Source organism: Carcharhinus amblyrhynchos, chromosome 31, assembly GCF_965287045.1.
Source record: "Carcharhinus amblyrhynchos chromosome 31, sCarAmb.v2.hapA, whole genome shotgun sequence".
NCBI lineage: Eukaryota > Metazoa > Chordata > Chondrichthyes > Carcharhiniformes > Carcharhinidae > Carcharhinus > Carcharhinus amblyrhynchos.
In genome coordinates this window covers 7,784,504-7,798,500 of record NC_137354.1, presented here as the reverse complement: position 1 = coordinate 7,798,500, position 13,997 = coordinate 7,784,504, and the positions used below count along the sequence as shown (strand labels likewise).

The 13,997-nt window shown below is 46.5% G+C and overlaps 1 protein-coding gene across 7 annotated transcripts in view; it reads left to right on the top strand.

Moving 5' to 3' along the window:
* The window catches only part of LOC145360525 (PH and SEC7 domain-containing protein 1-like), a 184,143-nt gene that overhangs the window by 61,747 nt on the left and 108,399 nt on the right, over nt 1-13,997 (top strand). For all 7 annotated transcript variants that reach the window (XM_080215789.1, XM_080215788.1, XM_080215782.1 and 4 more), the window contains one exon: nt 676-1,721. In XM_080215789.1, the coding sequence (XP_080071915.1) occupies nt 774-1,721 (948 nt within the window). In that variant the 5' untranslated portion in view covers nt 676-773. The remainder of the gene's footprint in view (nt 1-675; nt 1,722-13,997) is intronic.

The following is a 13,997-nucleotide window of genomic DNA, read 5'->3' as shown; positions in this document are numbered from 1 at the left end:
GACATGGGGAGAACATGCAAGCTCCACACAGACGGTGACCTGAGGCCAGAATTGAACCGGGGTCCCTGGCACTGTGAGTCAGCAGTGTTAACCACCGTGCCACTGCAAATGTTGTGTGTAGGTACTTGCACCTGTATGGATGTGCCCTATTTTAATTGAGCTTCCATGTATTATTGGATTAATTGGACACCATCTCAGATTTGGGCAAAGGTCTATTGCGTTGGTGCCCCATTGAACCATTGACATTGGTTTCTTGGCCAACGTGTTCATGGATCATAGATCCTAGTACAGGAGGAGGCTATTCAGCCCATCGAGTCTGCACCGATCACAATCCCACCCATCCCCATAACCCAATGCATTTACCCTAGCTAGTCCCCCTGACCATAAGGGGCAATTTAGCATGGCCAATTCACCTAACCTGCACATCTTTGGAGTGTGGGAGGTAACTGGAGCACCCGGAAGAAACCCACGCAGACACGGGGAGAATGTGCAGGCTCTGCACAGGCAGTGACCCAAGCCAGGAATTAAACTCGGGTCCCTGGCACTGTGAGGCAGCAGTGCTAACCACTGCACCACCGTGCCACCTCACACTCTCTATTTCAGAGGCCCCACATTAAAATTTTGTTAATATTTTGACAGTTTTTGTCAGTAATTTCTTTCTTGGATTTTGTCTAGGTTGGAGAGCCAATGTACCTCAGCCTGGGAGGGTGATCGTGGTACCCGCACTCCTCCTGCGTCCTGCTAGCTCCTAATTGGATGGACGTTATGCAAAGATGACGCAGAATACAAGTGTCATGGCGTTCTATATGGAGCTGAGAACCGGTCTACCCACCAATTGTGCCAAAAGATCTCCAGCATTGAAGAAGCGGGATTGTCTGAACACTGCCCTTCCCGATACCAATGCCCAATCGCCTTGCCTGCTCTCAGTCAGCCCTCAGCTGCCAGCCTCCCGCACGCAGAGACGCAGCCTTCCACCAGACACGAGGATGGATTTCCTGGGCTTCCCTGGTCGCGAGAAGGCCAAGACCTCGCTCGTCCGCACCCGATCGGAGACCAACCCCTTTCGGGAAATTATTCCCTCTAGCCCGGGAAGGTCCACTGCCCCGACCTCTCCGGTGTGCAATCGAACTCATCCCTTTTGTCCCGTTTCCTTGGAGAACGCAATCAGTGGGATGGACAGTGACCCCAGAGGTCAAAGTTCAGTCGTCACCTTCAGCTACATTGAGAAGGCCAGAGTGAAGACCGTGGGGAATCCCTTTAGTGTGTCCATGCTCCCTCCAGGATCTAACCCTTCCTCCCCTTCTGCTCGATGGAAAAGCCCCCAAACCAGGCCCAAAATGTTTCGGGGTTTCGTACCCAAACCAGTTCAGACGGAGCACCTTGATGTGCGCACAAGCACGGTGACTGCGAGAGCCCCCAGTGAGCTCTCAAATGGTCTCATTCCCACCCGAAGTATGCTTTCATCAGTTGGGAGTGCCAGTCAAAAGTATTCCGATGCTGCGGCTCAGAGTCTGTGCTCCGGAGAAAGAAGCCCTCGGACTGGGAAGAAAACACTTCAGCCATTCCTTTCAAAGCCAATCCACACAAAGACTCTGGACCTTGGGAGAGACCTAATCACTGCCACGGCTAGCAGTGAATCATCGGGCAACCATGGCATTGCCACTGTCCCAAACCTGGATCCAATTGGAAGAGAAGCCCCAAACATTCCCACGATCAAACAGGTAAAGCGCCAATCGGAATTAAATTCTGAATGATCGTCATGGTAGATCCAGTCCAAAGATGCGTGGGTTAGGTGTACTGGCCATGTTAAATTCACCCTTGGGGTTGGGGAACTAGCAACGTAATTGCATGGGGTTATTGGGAGTAGGCCCTGGGTGAGTCAATGCAGATATGTTGGGCCGAATGGCCTCCTTCTGCACTGTAGGATTCCATGATAGTATGATTCTAAATGGGCTAACTGTTGAGGGGTTGAGAGGTTGGGCTTCCTGCGATGGTTAATCCTAGGAAGGCTGGCAGATAGGACTTCTTTCCCTCTCTGGCTCCTGTCAATGCTGCTGACTTCATCTAACTGATGATATATGCTGATGAGGAGCAGCTAAGTTCACTCCTTGCTCCAAATGGAAGCTAAGCTACTGCAGGAGGCTTCACATTCCAGCAGTGATCACTGTCCAGCAGTGATCGTCCAATCAGAATGAGAATGAATTAAAACGTGTGAATTGGAAGTATAGCACCGTACCAATAGCATAGTGGACAGGAATTTAATCCATTATACAATTACTTGTTTCTTCTGAAACTCGAGTTTTGCAGTGCTCTTTAATTCATCACAAACTCGGAATGTTTTCTAGTGTCTCAGGCTATACCAGACTCTTCACAATCTCAGTTTCCAAGTTGATCTACTGACTCATTCACTGGAATAGAATAGACTCCCTACACTGCAGACGGAGGTCATTTGGTCCATCGAGCACACAGCAACAACAATCCCACACAGGCCCTATCTCTGTAACCCCACGTATTTACCCTGCCTGTCCCCCTGACAGTAGGGGGAAATTTATTAACGTCAGTCAACCTAACTGGCACATCTTTAGACCCCATTGACCATCCAATACAAATACCATTAACTTATCTCTCTGTAATCTTGCTTGTGTGGCACTAGCTATCTCATGTCTCTGTTAACTCCATCTTGCACCATTCCAGTCCTCTGCAGGGCACCCTCCCGTGTTCTCCATTCACCCCAGCTCAAACAAACCTCCAATGTCCACGTCCCATCCCATCCAGCCACTGCTCAGTTCTCGCTCTCTCCCTCCCCATCTATGTTGGTCCCAATCTTCCAAATTAAAATTAGTATCCCCCTTGTTTAAACTCCTGCGAGCCATGGCGGTATTCTATTCCTAACTGCTCCAGATTGCAGGGTTGTCTCTGTACCTTCGACACCCATCTCTTGTGCACCCCTCCATCTTCCCCCACTATGGATGGCCACGTTGTTAGTCAAGTGTCTCATTAGGTCCCTGTGCCTCCTCATAGCAATTTGCACATTCTCCCCGTGTCTGCGTGGGTTTCCTCCGGATGCTGCAGTTTCCTCACACACTCCAAAGATGTGTAGGTTGGGTGGATTGGCCATGCTAAATTGCTCCTTAGTGCCCAAAGATGTGTAGGTTAAGGTGATTGGTCATGCAAAATTGCTCCTTCTGTCCAAAGATGTGTAGGTTGGGTGGATTGGCCATGCTAAATAGTCCCTTAGCGTCCAAAGATGTGCAGGTGAGAGGGATTGGCCCTGGTAAATTGTCCCTTAGTGTTCCAAGATGTGTAGATTAGATGGATTAGCCATGGTAAATGTGCTAATGGTTACAGATTATAGGGCGGAGGAGAGGGCCTGGATAGAACACTCTGTCACACTGTTGGTGTACTGTAGACACTCTATGATTACAGGCCCTCCTTAATCACATTTTTAGTCATCCTTCCTAATAGTTCCTTCTCTGTCCACTTTGGTCTGTCTGTGATTCTGTGAAATACTGTAGGAATCTTTTCCTACTTTAAAGCAGTGACTATCCTCCCAAGGCATTTAATACATCTAAAGCACTTTGGAATTTCCCAAGGTTGGGAAAGTTGTTACATAAATTCAAGTCTTTCTCATCTTTAATGGCAAACAGATAAGAGCAAATTGTGTTGTTGGTTTTGGACTCACTAAGGAAGAAGCTGGAGGACGGAGGGCTATGGTCATTTCTTTCTTGCTGAGGTGCTGGCATCGGCTAAAGGGACTACAGCATCTGTGTCTAAGTGTAATGATCTGACTGAGATCCTGGAGAAACCCAATGACCAGCCTCAAACATGAAATACCTCCCACTCTGACAGGTGTCAGTCAAGATGTGATACAAATACTATTCTCCACACGTTTTCTTTGTCTTATTGTCTTGTCAGAGTTCATTCCTTGCTCCACATGGAAAGTAGAAAACTGAGCAATTTCCCCTCCCTATCCTTATCCCTCTGCGCCATGTTGCAAGTCGAGAGAATCTGCGTCAGTTCCCCAACCCCTCAAATTTGCGAAAATGCTGGAAAACCCCTGACAGCATCTGTGGAGAGAGTGTAGAGCTTTTGGCTGTAATTTTACTGGCACGCCTGCCCCGATTCCAGGGCTGGGTGAGGCTCGGAGAATGGCACTGTCCATTGGACTTGGGCAGGATCATACGAACCATGGGCGGACGTGCTGGTAAAAGTCCACCCAATGTTTCAAGTCAGGATGATCCAGCCTACAGCTCTGTTCTCTCTCCACAGCTGCTGTCAGACCCGCAGAGGTTTTCCAGCATTTTGTATCTCTGTTTCAGATTCCAACATCTGACATTTACCTCCAAATTCCAGTTCTGATTCATAAAGTGCAAACAAGGGATATGAGAGGGAAGTACAGTTGAGGTTCGATCTTCCATGACCTTATTGAATGATGGAGCAGTATGGTCCACACAATTCTCCAATTTCAACAATTTATGACAGACTCAAATAGACCTAACATTCTGAGTCCTGTTTGGTTTGAGACTCCCGTGATGTATACTCAATCGCTGTATGGGTTGAAAGCACAGATTCTGTGGGCTGTGATGTGTTATGGGAGTGCTTGGAAGGGCATCCTCTGTCTCAGATCTTAGACCGGGCAAACACTGTTGGAATTAGACTGATTACAAATTGTCCAGGTAAAGCAAGCTGAACTAATGCACTCTTGCAGGTGGATGCCTTTGATATAAGGCACACACGATATAGTCACAGTGCTGTCTCTCTGTGTATCCCTACTTCTCAGCAGCCTGTTTCACAGGTGTATCTATCCCTTCTATAATGGCATGCTGTCCTGGACTTGAAGAATTCTGCTATAAACATCTTCAATTCCTTATGATCTAAAACTGTAAGTAGTAATAATTGGAAGGGCATGTTGGCACAGTGGTTAGCACTGCTACTTCACAGCACCAGGGACCCAGGTTCAATTCCAGCCTCGGGTCACTGTCTGTGTGGAGACTGCACATTCTCCCTGTGTCTGCATGGGTTTCCTCCCACGCTCCAAAGATGTGCAAGTTAGGTGAATTGGCCATGCTAAATTGCTCCTTAGTGTCCCAAGGTGTGTAGGTTAGGGGGATTAGCGGGGTAAATAGATGAGGTTACCATGATAGGATGGAATTGTCTCGGAGGGTCGGTGCAGACTTGATGGGCCAAATGGCCTCCTTCTGCTGTGTAGGGATTCTTATGATTGGTGACCACGAGTTAGTATCAATGAATTCTAATCGGTTAATCACAAACAGATAAATACGCAGAGTACTTTCACAACGTTAACACTTCCAACTTCAGGCTGTAGTGTGGCTGTAATAGCTCTGTCCCAAGATCCTGCACTCATTTCCCATTGGGTGAGCAGGTCACATGACCCTCCCGGTGTCCCCCTTCTAAAGGGGCCAGCTTCTACATAAATAATGAGGAATTAGTAATGACAGCAGGGATTTAGATTGCTGCGTTGTCATGGGATGAGTTTAAAAGGGAGAATCCCAGTCTGATCCAACAGGAGCTGATCTGAGTAAGATGCTTCAAATGATTAAGGGATTTGACAGAAGGCGAGGCGTTACTCTGCCTGGGTGGAGTGAAGTTTGGGGGAGATATCTGGGAGCAATGCTTCACACAAAGGGTGGTGTGGGAGTCTGGAACAGCTCTATTCTTCTCCTGGGATGTGACAAGGTCAGCATTTGTTGCCCTTCCCTAATTGCCCCCGAGAAATAGATTTAAAGCAATGTCACAGCAATAGAAAAAGACCAGAATATGTTGGATTGTGTGTGTGTGTTCTGTGTATGCACGTATAGGGATGTGGATTTGTATCGGGGTGTGGGTGTGTGTGGTGGGAGAGTGTGAGACAGACTGAGCGACACACACACACACACACTGTCACTCATTCACTCCCACACATACACACCGTCACTCGTTCATTCACTCGCCCTCACTCACACCGTCACTCGTTCATTCACTCGCCCTCTCTCACCGTCACTCGTTCATTCACTCGCCCTCACTCACACCATCACTCGTTCATTCACTCGCTCTCACTCACACCGTCACTCGCTTTCACTCACACTGGCACTCGTTCATTCATTCGCCCTCACTCACACCGTCATTCGTTCATTCACTTGCCCTCACTCACACCGTCACTCGTTCATTCACTCGCCCTCACTCACACCGTCACTCGTTCATTCACTCGCTCTCACTCACACCATCACTCGTTCATTCACTCGCTCTCACTCACACCGTCACTCGTTCATTCACTCGCTCTCACTCACACCGGCACTCGTTCACTCACTCAATCACTTACTGGGATTTTTCAATGCCACTGAAAGTTAATGGAGTTTTGGATGGAACACCAGATTTTCCATTCTCGCTGGCAATGGGTCCCGCCATGGATGAGACTGGAGAACCCCACCCAACGTTTTAAAAATCTCGAAAGTTACCCATCTCTGCCTTGAACATACTCACTGTCTGAGCTTCCACAGCCTTCTGAAGTAGAGAACTCCAAAGATTCACAACCCTCCGACAGTGTGCCATTCCGAGTGAAGAAATTCCTCCTCTTCCGAGTCCTTACTGGCCTACCAATTACACCGAGACTGATATCCCTGGTTAGGGGAAACACCCTTCCTGCATCTACCCTGTCAAACCCTTTAGGAATTTTGTATGTCTCAATGAGATCACCTCTATTCTTCTAAACTCTAGAGAATATAGGTCCAGTCTCTGTAATCTCTCCTCATCGGCCAATCCTGCCATCCCAGGGATCAGCTTGATGAATCTTTGCTGCACTCCCTCTCTGGCAAGTATGTCCTTCCTCGGGTATGGAGACCAGCAGTGTACACAATGTTCCAGGTGAGACCTCACCAAGGCTCTATGTAATTGGAAGAAGTCTTGTTTCCTCCTGTACTCAAATCCGCTTGCAATAAAGGCCAACATATCATTTGCCTTGCCAATTGTTTGGACATAATTCACTGACCTTTGAAGAGAAGGAAAGGGAAATTGTAATGACCTCAACTAAAGCCCATGGGGGTCGGTGGGGGGGGGGGGCTCTCTGATTGGAAGACAATCATTACCTCAATCAGGGTGTCTCACCTGTATATGAATTGAGGGGTCTCCTGACACCCCGGTCGTACTCACCCGAGATCAATGGACCAACGATTCCCATAGCGGGCTGGATGGGAACGTTCAATCCTTGGACTTTGAACCTGAAGCACTTTTAGGAGAAGAAATAATTTTTTAGCCAAATGGGAATCTGGTGAAGGGCTCCTGGCCTCTGAGGAGTAATTTCAGAAAGTCCGGCATGTGAGCAGGTGGGACTAATCTTCCCTCTGGACCTCTAGAGACAGTTGGCCGTTCCAAATAGTTTATACTGTCTCCATTTTGGGGATTTGCTACCGAAAACAGAAATGGCCCATTCTGGATCACAGCCATTAGTTAATTCCCGTCTTGCTTCCAAAATTGGATAACAGGACATAATTACAAGGCTGTTTTCTCATCAAGGGACACTGTAGACCGTGAGAACAAATCCCAGTTCATGAGTATTGTCCAAAGGCAGATATTAGATTACAGGCATGAAGTTACGGCCTCTTATCTGCTCTAAAACCTAGCCGGGTGAGATGAGGACTGGCCAGACGATCGTGTTTCGTCCCGGGAGTCCGTGCTCAAATCCAGGTACGGCTGCTTAGATGTAGATGAGCTTTGTTTGCTGACTGCTATAGTGTACTAAATAGTCTGAGGAATGTTGACCTAGTTTTCTTTCTGAACTGTTTGATACACATCTGCGTTGAGTTGCAGGCTTGCTCAGGGAAGCTACGTTGATGGTGGGTATGGGATACATGTGATGTCATTAGTGTGAGTGCTCCTCAAGTTTTGAGATTCAGGTACAGTCCATAGTTGGGCTAGTGTGGCTGGAGATTAGTCAGTTAAGGAGACAGACAAAGAGGGGAGATGAGTATATTTTTATTAATGCTGTGAGATGTTGTGATCTGGAATGTGCGGGCTGAAAGGGTGGTGGGAGCAGATTCAGTGGGTACTTTCAAACAGGGAATTAGATGCACACATGAAAGGCAAAATTTGCAGAGCTGTGGTGAGCAGCACAGTGTTTAGCACTGCTGCCTCACAGCGCCAGAGAGCTGGGTTCGATTCCAGCCTTTGGAGTCTTTCCTGTCTGTGCGGAATCTACACATTCTCCTCGTTCTCCCTGTGTCTGCGTGGGTTTCCTCCCACAGCCCGAAAGATGTGCTGGCTAGGTGCGCTGGTCATGCTAAATTCTCCCTCAGTGTACCTGAACGGGCGCTGGATATGGTGACTAGAGGATTTTCACAGTAACTTCATTGCAGTGTTAATGTAAACCTACTTGTGACACCAATTAAATAAATAAAGAATGGTAGTTCCTTATTCCCAATCCTCCTTATGGCATCCTGTGATCCTGTGCCTTCGATGTGTGCACACTTCCCCAGTGTGTGTATTATCGATAGGTGTCGTGGTTCTTGCTGTGTTATTTTAAAGCCTTGAGTTGCATCTCCATGGTTACATGTTGATATGCCATGCCTTTGCTAGTTGCTGATGATGAATATTCTGGGCTGTCCAAGGTGAGCTTTTTACTGGAACAAGGGGCAGATTGCTGCTTCAATTCTTTCCTTTACATTCTAATGAGAATCGGGTTTCATATCGTCTATAAAGATTTCTTTAATAACCATCGGGTTCATTCATTATCCCAGTCATTCAAACACTTGCGCAGCATTGTGGCAAGTCAGTCATTAACACAAAGGTCGCACTTTTCAATGCCTGGCAACCTCTCAGAAGCGCAATTGGATATATATGTGAAAAGGCATTATTTGCTGAGCTGTGGAGGAAAGGCACATAGAAACAGGAAGAGGCCATTCGGCCCTTCGAGCTGCTCCACCATTCAGCTCGATCATGGCTGATCGTCCAACTCAGTAACCTAATCCTGCTTTCTCCCCATAACCTTTGATCCCATTCACCCCAACAGCTATATCCAGCCGCCTCTTCAATACATTCAATGTTTTGGCATCAACTATTTTTTGATTTGATTTGATTTATTATTGTGAAAAGTATTATTCCTTGTGCGCTATACAGCTAAAGCATACCATTCATAGAAAAGGAAACGAGAGAGTGCAGAGTGTAATGTTACAGTCATAGCTAGGGTGTAGAGAAAGATTAACTTAGTACAAGGTGGGTCCATTCAAAAGTCTGACAGCAGCAGGGAAGAAGCTGTTCTTGAGTGGGTTGGTACGTGACCTCACACTTTTGTATCTTTTTCCCAAAGGAAGAAGGTGGAGGAGAGAATGTCCGGGGTGTGTGGGGTCCTTAATTATGCTGGCTGCTTTTCCGAGGCAGTGGGAAGTGTAGACAGAGTCAATGGATGGGAGGCTGGTTTGCGTGATCGATTGGGCTACATTCATGACCTTTTGTAGTTTCTTGTGGTCTTGGGCAGAACAGGAACCACACCAAATGACCAGAAAGAATGCTTTCTATGGTGCATCTGTAAACGTTGGTGACAGCCATAGCAGATATGCCAAATTTCCTTAGTTTTCTGAGAAAGTAGAGCTTGGAGGGCTGTCTTAACTATAGTATTGGCATGAGGGGACCAGGATAGGCTGTTGGTGATCTGGACACCTAAAAACTTGAAGCTCTCGACCCTTTCTACTTTGTTCTTGTCTTGGGTTCATGTCGCACTATCTGTAACCCCTGTGACTTGCCTGGGTTTGCAAAACCTCACTTACTGTACTGTCTGGAGACAATACACATCTCTTTAAACTGTGATCAGTGCTCCTTCCACTCACATTATCAGCCACTTCAGGTCTTGAACAGCAGGTTAGGTGTAAGGATTCGCATTTTAATCAGTAATCTCTAAACTGTCTGTGCTTTATATGCTCTGTCTGAGGCCAGAACTCTCCATTCACCTGACGAAGAGGCAGTCCCCTCGAAAGCTTGTGACTATATTATCAAATAAATAGGTTGGACTAAAACCTGGTGTTGTCAGACTTTTTACTCCTATTGATGTAGACAGGGTCATGTTCTCCTTTACGCTTCCTGAAGCTGATGACAATCTCCCTCGTTCTGTTGACATTGAGGAAGAGGTTATTGAGGGAGAGGGAGCGGTGAGCCTGTGGAATTCGTTATCACTTCCTGTGGGAATGAATTCCACAGGCTCACCACTCTTTGGGTGAAGAAATGTCTCCTCACCTCTGTCCTAAATGGTCTACCTGGGTCCCTGTGAGACAGCTAACCGCTGTGCCACCGTGCTGCCCAGTTATGATCAGAAAACACAGGAGAGTAAGGCAACGACTTCACTGTAAACTCTGTAACCCTGAAACCCTGGAAATAAAGGATGTGGGATCTGCAGAGGTGGCCAGACTAAAGGTTGGCACCAGTCTAACTTGTTAGCTGTAATTGAGGTCAGCAAAGACAAATATGATTATTGACTGGCTCTTGCCCAACTCAGTTATTTGGCTATTAATGAGACTGAGCTGAATGTGTGGCTGTGGGTGGCAGTTTGTATGTGTGAGAGTGCATATAAGGCTAACAGAAAAGATCCTCACTCACCCAGGTGACAGAGATGAGGAGTAACAAAGGGATGGATCTTGCTCTGAGTTACTGGGTCTGCTGCTGTTCTTTGCTCAGTGCCCAACACAGGAGAGAGATGTTGGAATGTCCAGTTGACACACTGGGTGGGCCCCATTGACGCTGCCCAGTCATTAAGCGGACTGTGATAATTGTCCTGGGAACAGAATCGAGACAATGATCAGCAACTAAACACATTAGCAGCTGGGAACATGCAGCCCAGTCAGAAGTGGCTTTATTCCTGTCCCTCCTCAGCAGCAACTCTCCTCCGTTTCCCCTGAGATTCGTTCCTTGTGGTGTTTTTACTGCAGTGAAGTAGGACAAATCAGAATGGTGGCGAGGGCATGGTGGGCTGAAAGGTCTCCTATATGCAAAGATCTGACAATGATGGAAGGATCAGATTAGGGATGGCGAGGGCCGAGTGGGATTATCACTAGAATATTAATTCAGAAACTCAGCTAACGTTCTGGGGACCCGGGTTCGAATCCCACCACAGCGGATGGTGGAATTTCAGTTCAATAAAAAATAACTGGGATTAAGAATCTATCGATGACCATGAAACCATTGTCGATTGTTGGAAAAACCCACCATAAGATATGGGAGCAGAATTAGGCCATTCGGTCCATTGAGTCTGCTTCACCATTCAATCATGGCTGATATGATTCTCATTCCCATCCTGCTGACTTCTCCCCTTAATCCTTGATCCCCTTATTGATCAAGAACCTATCTATCTCTGTCTTAAAGACACGCAGTGACCTGGCCTCCATAGTCCTCTGCGGCAATGAGTTCCACAGATTCACCACTCTCTGGCTGAAGACATTCCTCCTCATTTCTGTTTTAAAGGAGCGTCTCTTCATTCTGAGATTGTGCCCTCGAGTTCTAGTCTGTCCCATTAGTGGAAACATCCTCTCCATGTTCACTCTATCTAGACCTCTCAGTATTCTGTAAGTTTCAGTTAGATTCCCGTTGATCCTTCTAAATTCCATTGAATATAGACCCAGACTCCACAACCGCTCCTCATATGACAAACTCTTCATTCCAGGGATCATTCTTGTGAACCTCCCTCTGGACTCTTTCCAAGGCCAGCACATCCTTCCTTAGGTGTGGGGCCCAAACCTGCTCACGATACTCCAAGTGAGGCCTGACCAGAGCCTTATATAGCCTCAGCTGTGCATTCAAAGATGTGCAGGTTAGGTTGATTGCCCATGCTAAATTAACCCTAGTGTCAGGGGGGATTAGCAGGGTAAATATAAGGGGTTATGGGAATAGGGTATGGATGGGATTGTGGTTAGTGCAGACTCAATGGGCCAAATGGCCTCCCCCAGCACTGCAGGGATTCTATTCTATGATTCTACCCCTACTTGTGTTCTCTAGAAATGAGTGCTGACATTGAACTTGCCTTCCTAACTGTCAACTGATTCTGTATATTAATCTTAAGAGAGTTCTGAACCAGGATTTTCAAGTCCCTTTGTGCTTCAGATTTCAGAATGTCCTTTAGGGAAGGAAATCTGCCATCCTTACCCGGTCTGGCCGGTATGTGACTCCAGAGCCACAGTTATGTGGTTGACTTTCAACTGCCTGGGGCAATAAGAGATGGGCAATAAATGCTGGCCAGCCAGCGACACCCGTGTCCCACGATTGGATAAAAAACTATGGCACTGGGTCAAGAAGACAAAATGAAGACAGTCCTTGCAATCGTATGGCAATTTTCAAGTCTTTAACATTCACCAGCAAATGAAGTTCATGTGATTATAATAACATCATCCTGTATTCACTGTACAAGACACAAGGCATCAATTGCTCACAGGGGATTGGGTAAACACATTGCGGGATCATTTATTAAGACTAGGCGCATGAGAACATTTATAGCAGGACAGAAAGCTTGAAGAGATCAGAGCTGTGTGTGTGTGCTGTGCTCAGAGGAAAAGTGAAACTAAGACTGGTTTACATGACGTGTTTCTGATCCAGTAATGCCATGCTGACATCTTAAAGACACATTGCAACAGGTACCTTTGGAGTGAAGTCACTGTTGAATTGATTTGGTTTAATTTATTATAGTCACATGTATTAGCATGCAGTGAAAAATATTGTTTCTTGCGTGCTATACAGACAAAACAAACCATTTATAGAGAAGGAAAGGAGAGAGTGCAGAGTGTAGTGTTACAGCCATGGCTAGGGCATAGAGAAAGATCAACTTAATGCAAGGTAGGTCCATTCAACAGTCCGACAGCAGCAAGGAAGAAGCTGGTCTTGAGTCAGTTGGTACGTGACCTCAGATTTGTATATCTTTTTCCCAATGGAAGAAGGTGGAAGAGAGAATGCCCAGGTTATGTGCAGTCCTTAATTATGCTGGCTGCTTTGCCAAGGCAGTGGGAAGTGTAGACAGAGTCAATGGACGGGAGGCTGGTTTGTAGGAAAATTGTAGGGAATGTGACAGTTAATGGAATAAAGAAAAAAGTCAATTAATTCGAGTGATGTTGGTTGAGAGATAAATATCAATCAATTAATAGGGAGAATGTAATAAGTCCTTGGAGGCAGAAGTCCTTTCACCAAAATCCCTTTATTTACAAATCTGACAAGTGCATACGTAGTGCTATCAGTTAGCAGTCTACACCAGGAGTGCCAGAGGAACTGGCAGTCCCAGTTAAATACAAAGCAAGAGGCTCCCTGTTTGGCCCATCAGTTTGGCCCTTAATGAGGGAGTTCTTATTCTAACAGGCCCACCTCAATTCCCTGATTAAAGTTGTCACAAAGAGTTTGCTTGCTATTCTTCCAAATGGTTCTCGCGAGACTTTCATGTCCACAAGGTAGTGACTGAGTTTAATATGTCATCCAAAAAAGATGGCACCTCCGGCAATGCATCAGTACTCCATTGTAAATTATTCTCAAGATTAATTGCCTCGGTCTTTGGAGAGGGACTTGAACCCTGAATTAATGATAAATATCTGTGCTTTGCTCCTGTATGGTGGAGGGGACGAATGGTTGGTGCATGACAATAAGATGGACTGAAGGGTGAGGGCGGCCATGGTATAGGCCTGATGGTCATTTCTAGCCTTGGACACATGAGCGCAAATGTTTCTCTGGGGCCTAGTTTTGAGTTTGCCAAACTTGTAAGGGGTAATAATGGATTGACTACAAGTCCCAACCTTGAATATATCAGAAATGAAAATCAGGAGCAATGAATAATGGTTGATCAGCAGAGGTCAAAGTTCGCCCACTGTGTGAGGGCAGTCCTCTCCAATTATTACCCCCTCCCATCCTCCCAAGCCCACCCCAATGCCTCTGTCCCTTTCTATTGAGAATAACAATCTCTTGGCAGTTTGTGAAGCAGGATTTGCTCAAAGCTGATCTAGGGTAACTGTAGTAAACAACAGAATGAAGGAATTGCATTCAGAAAGAAT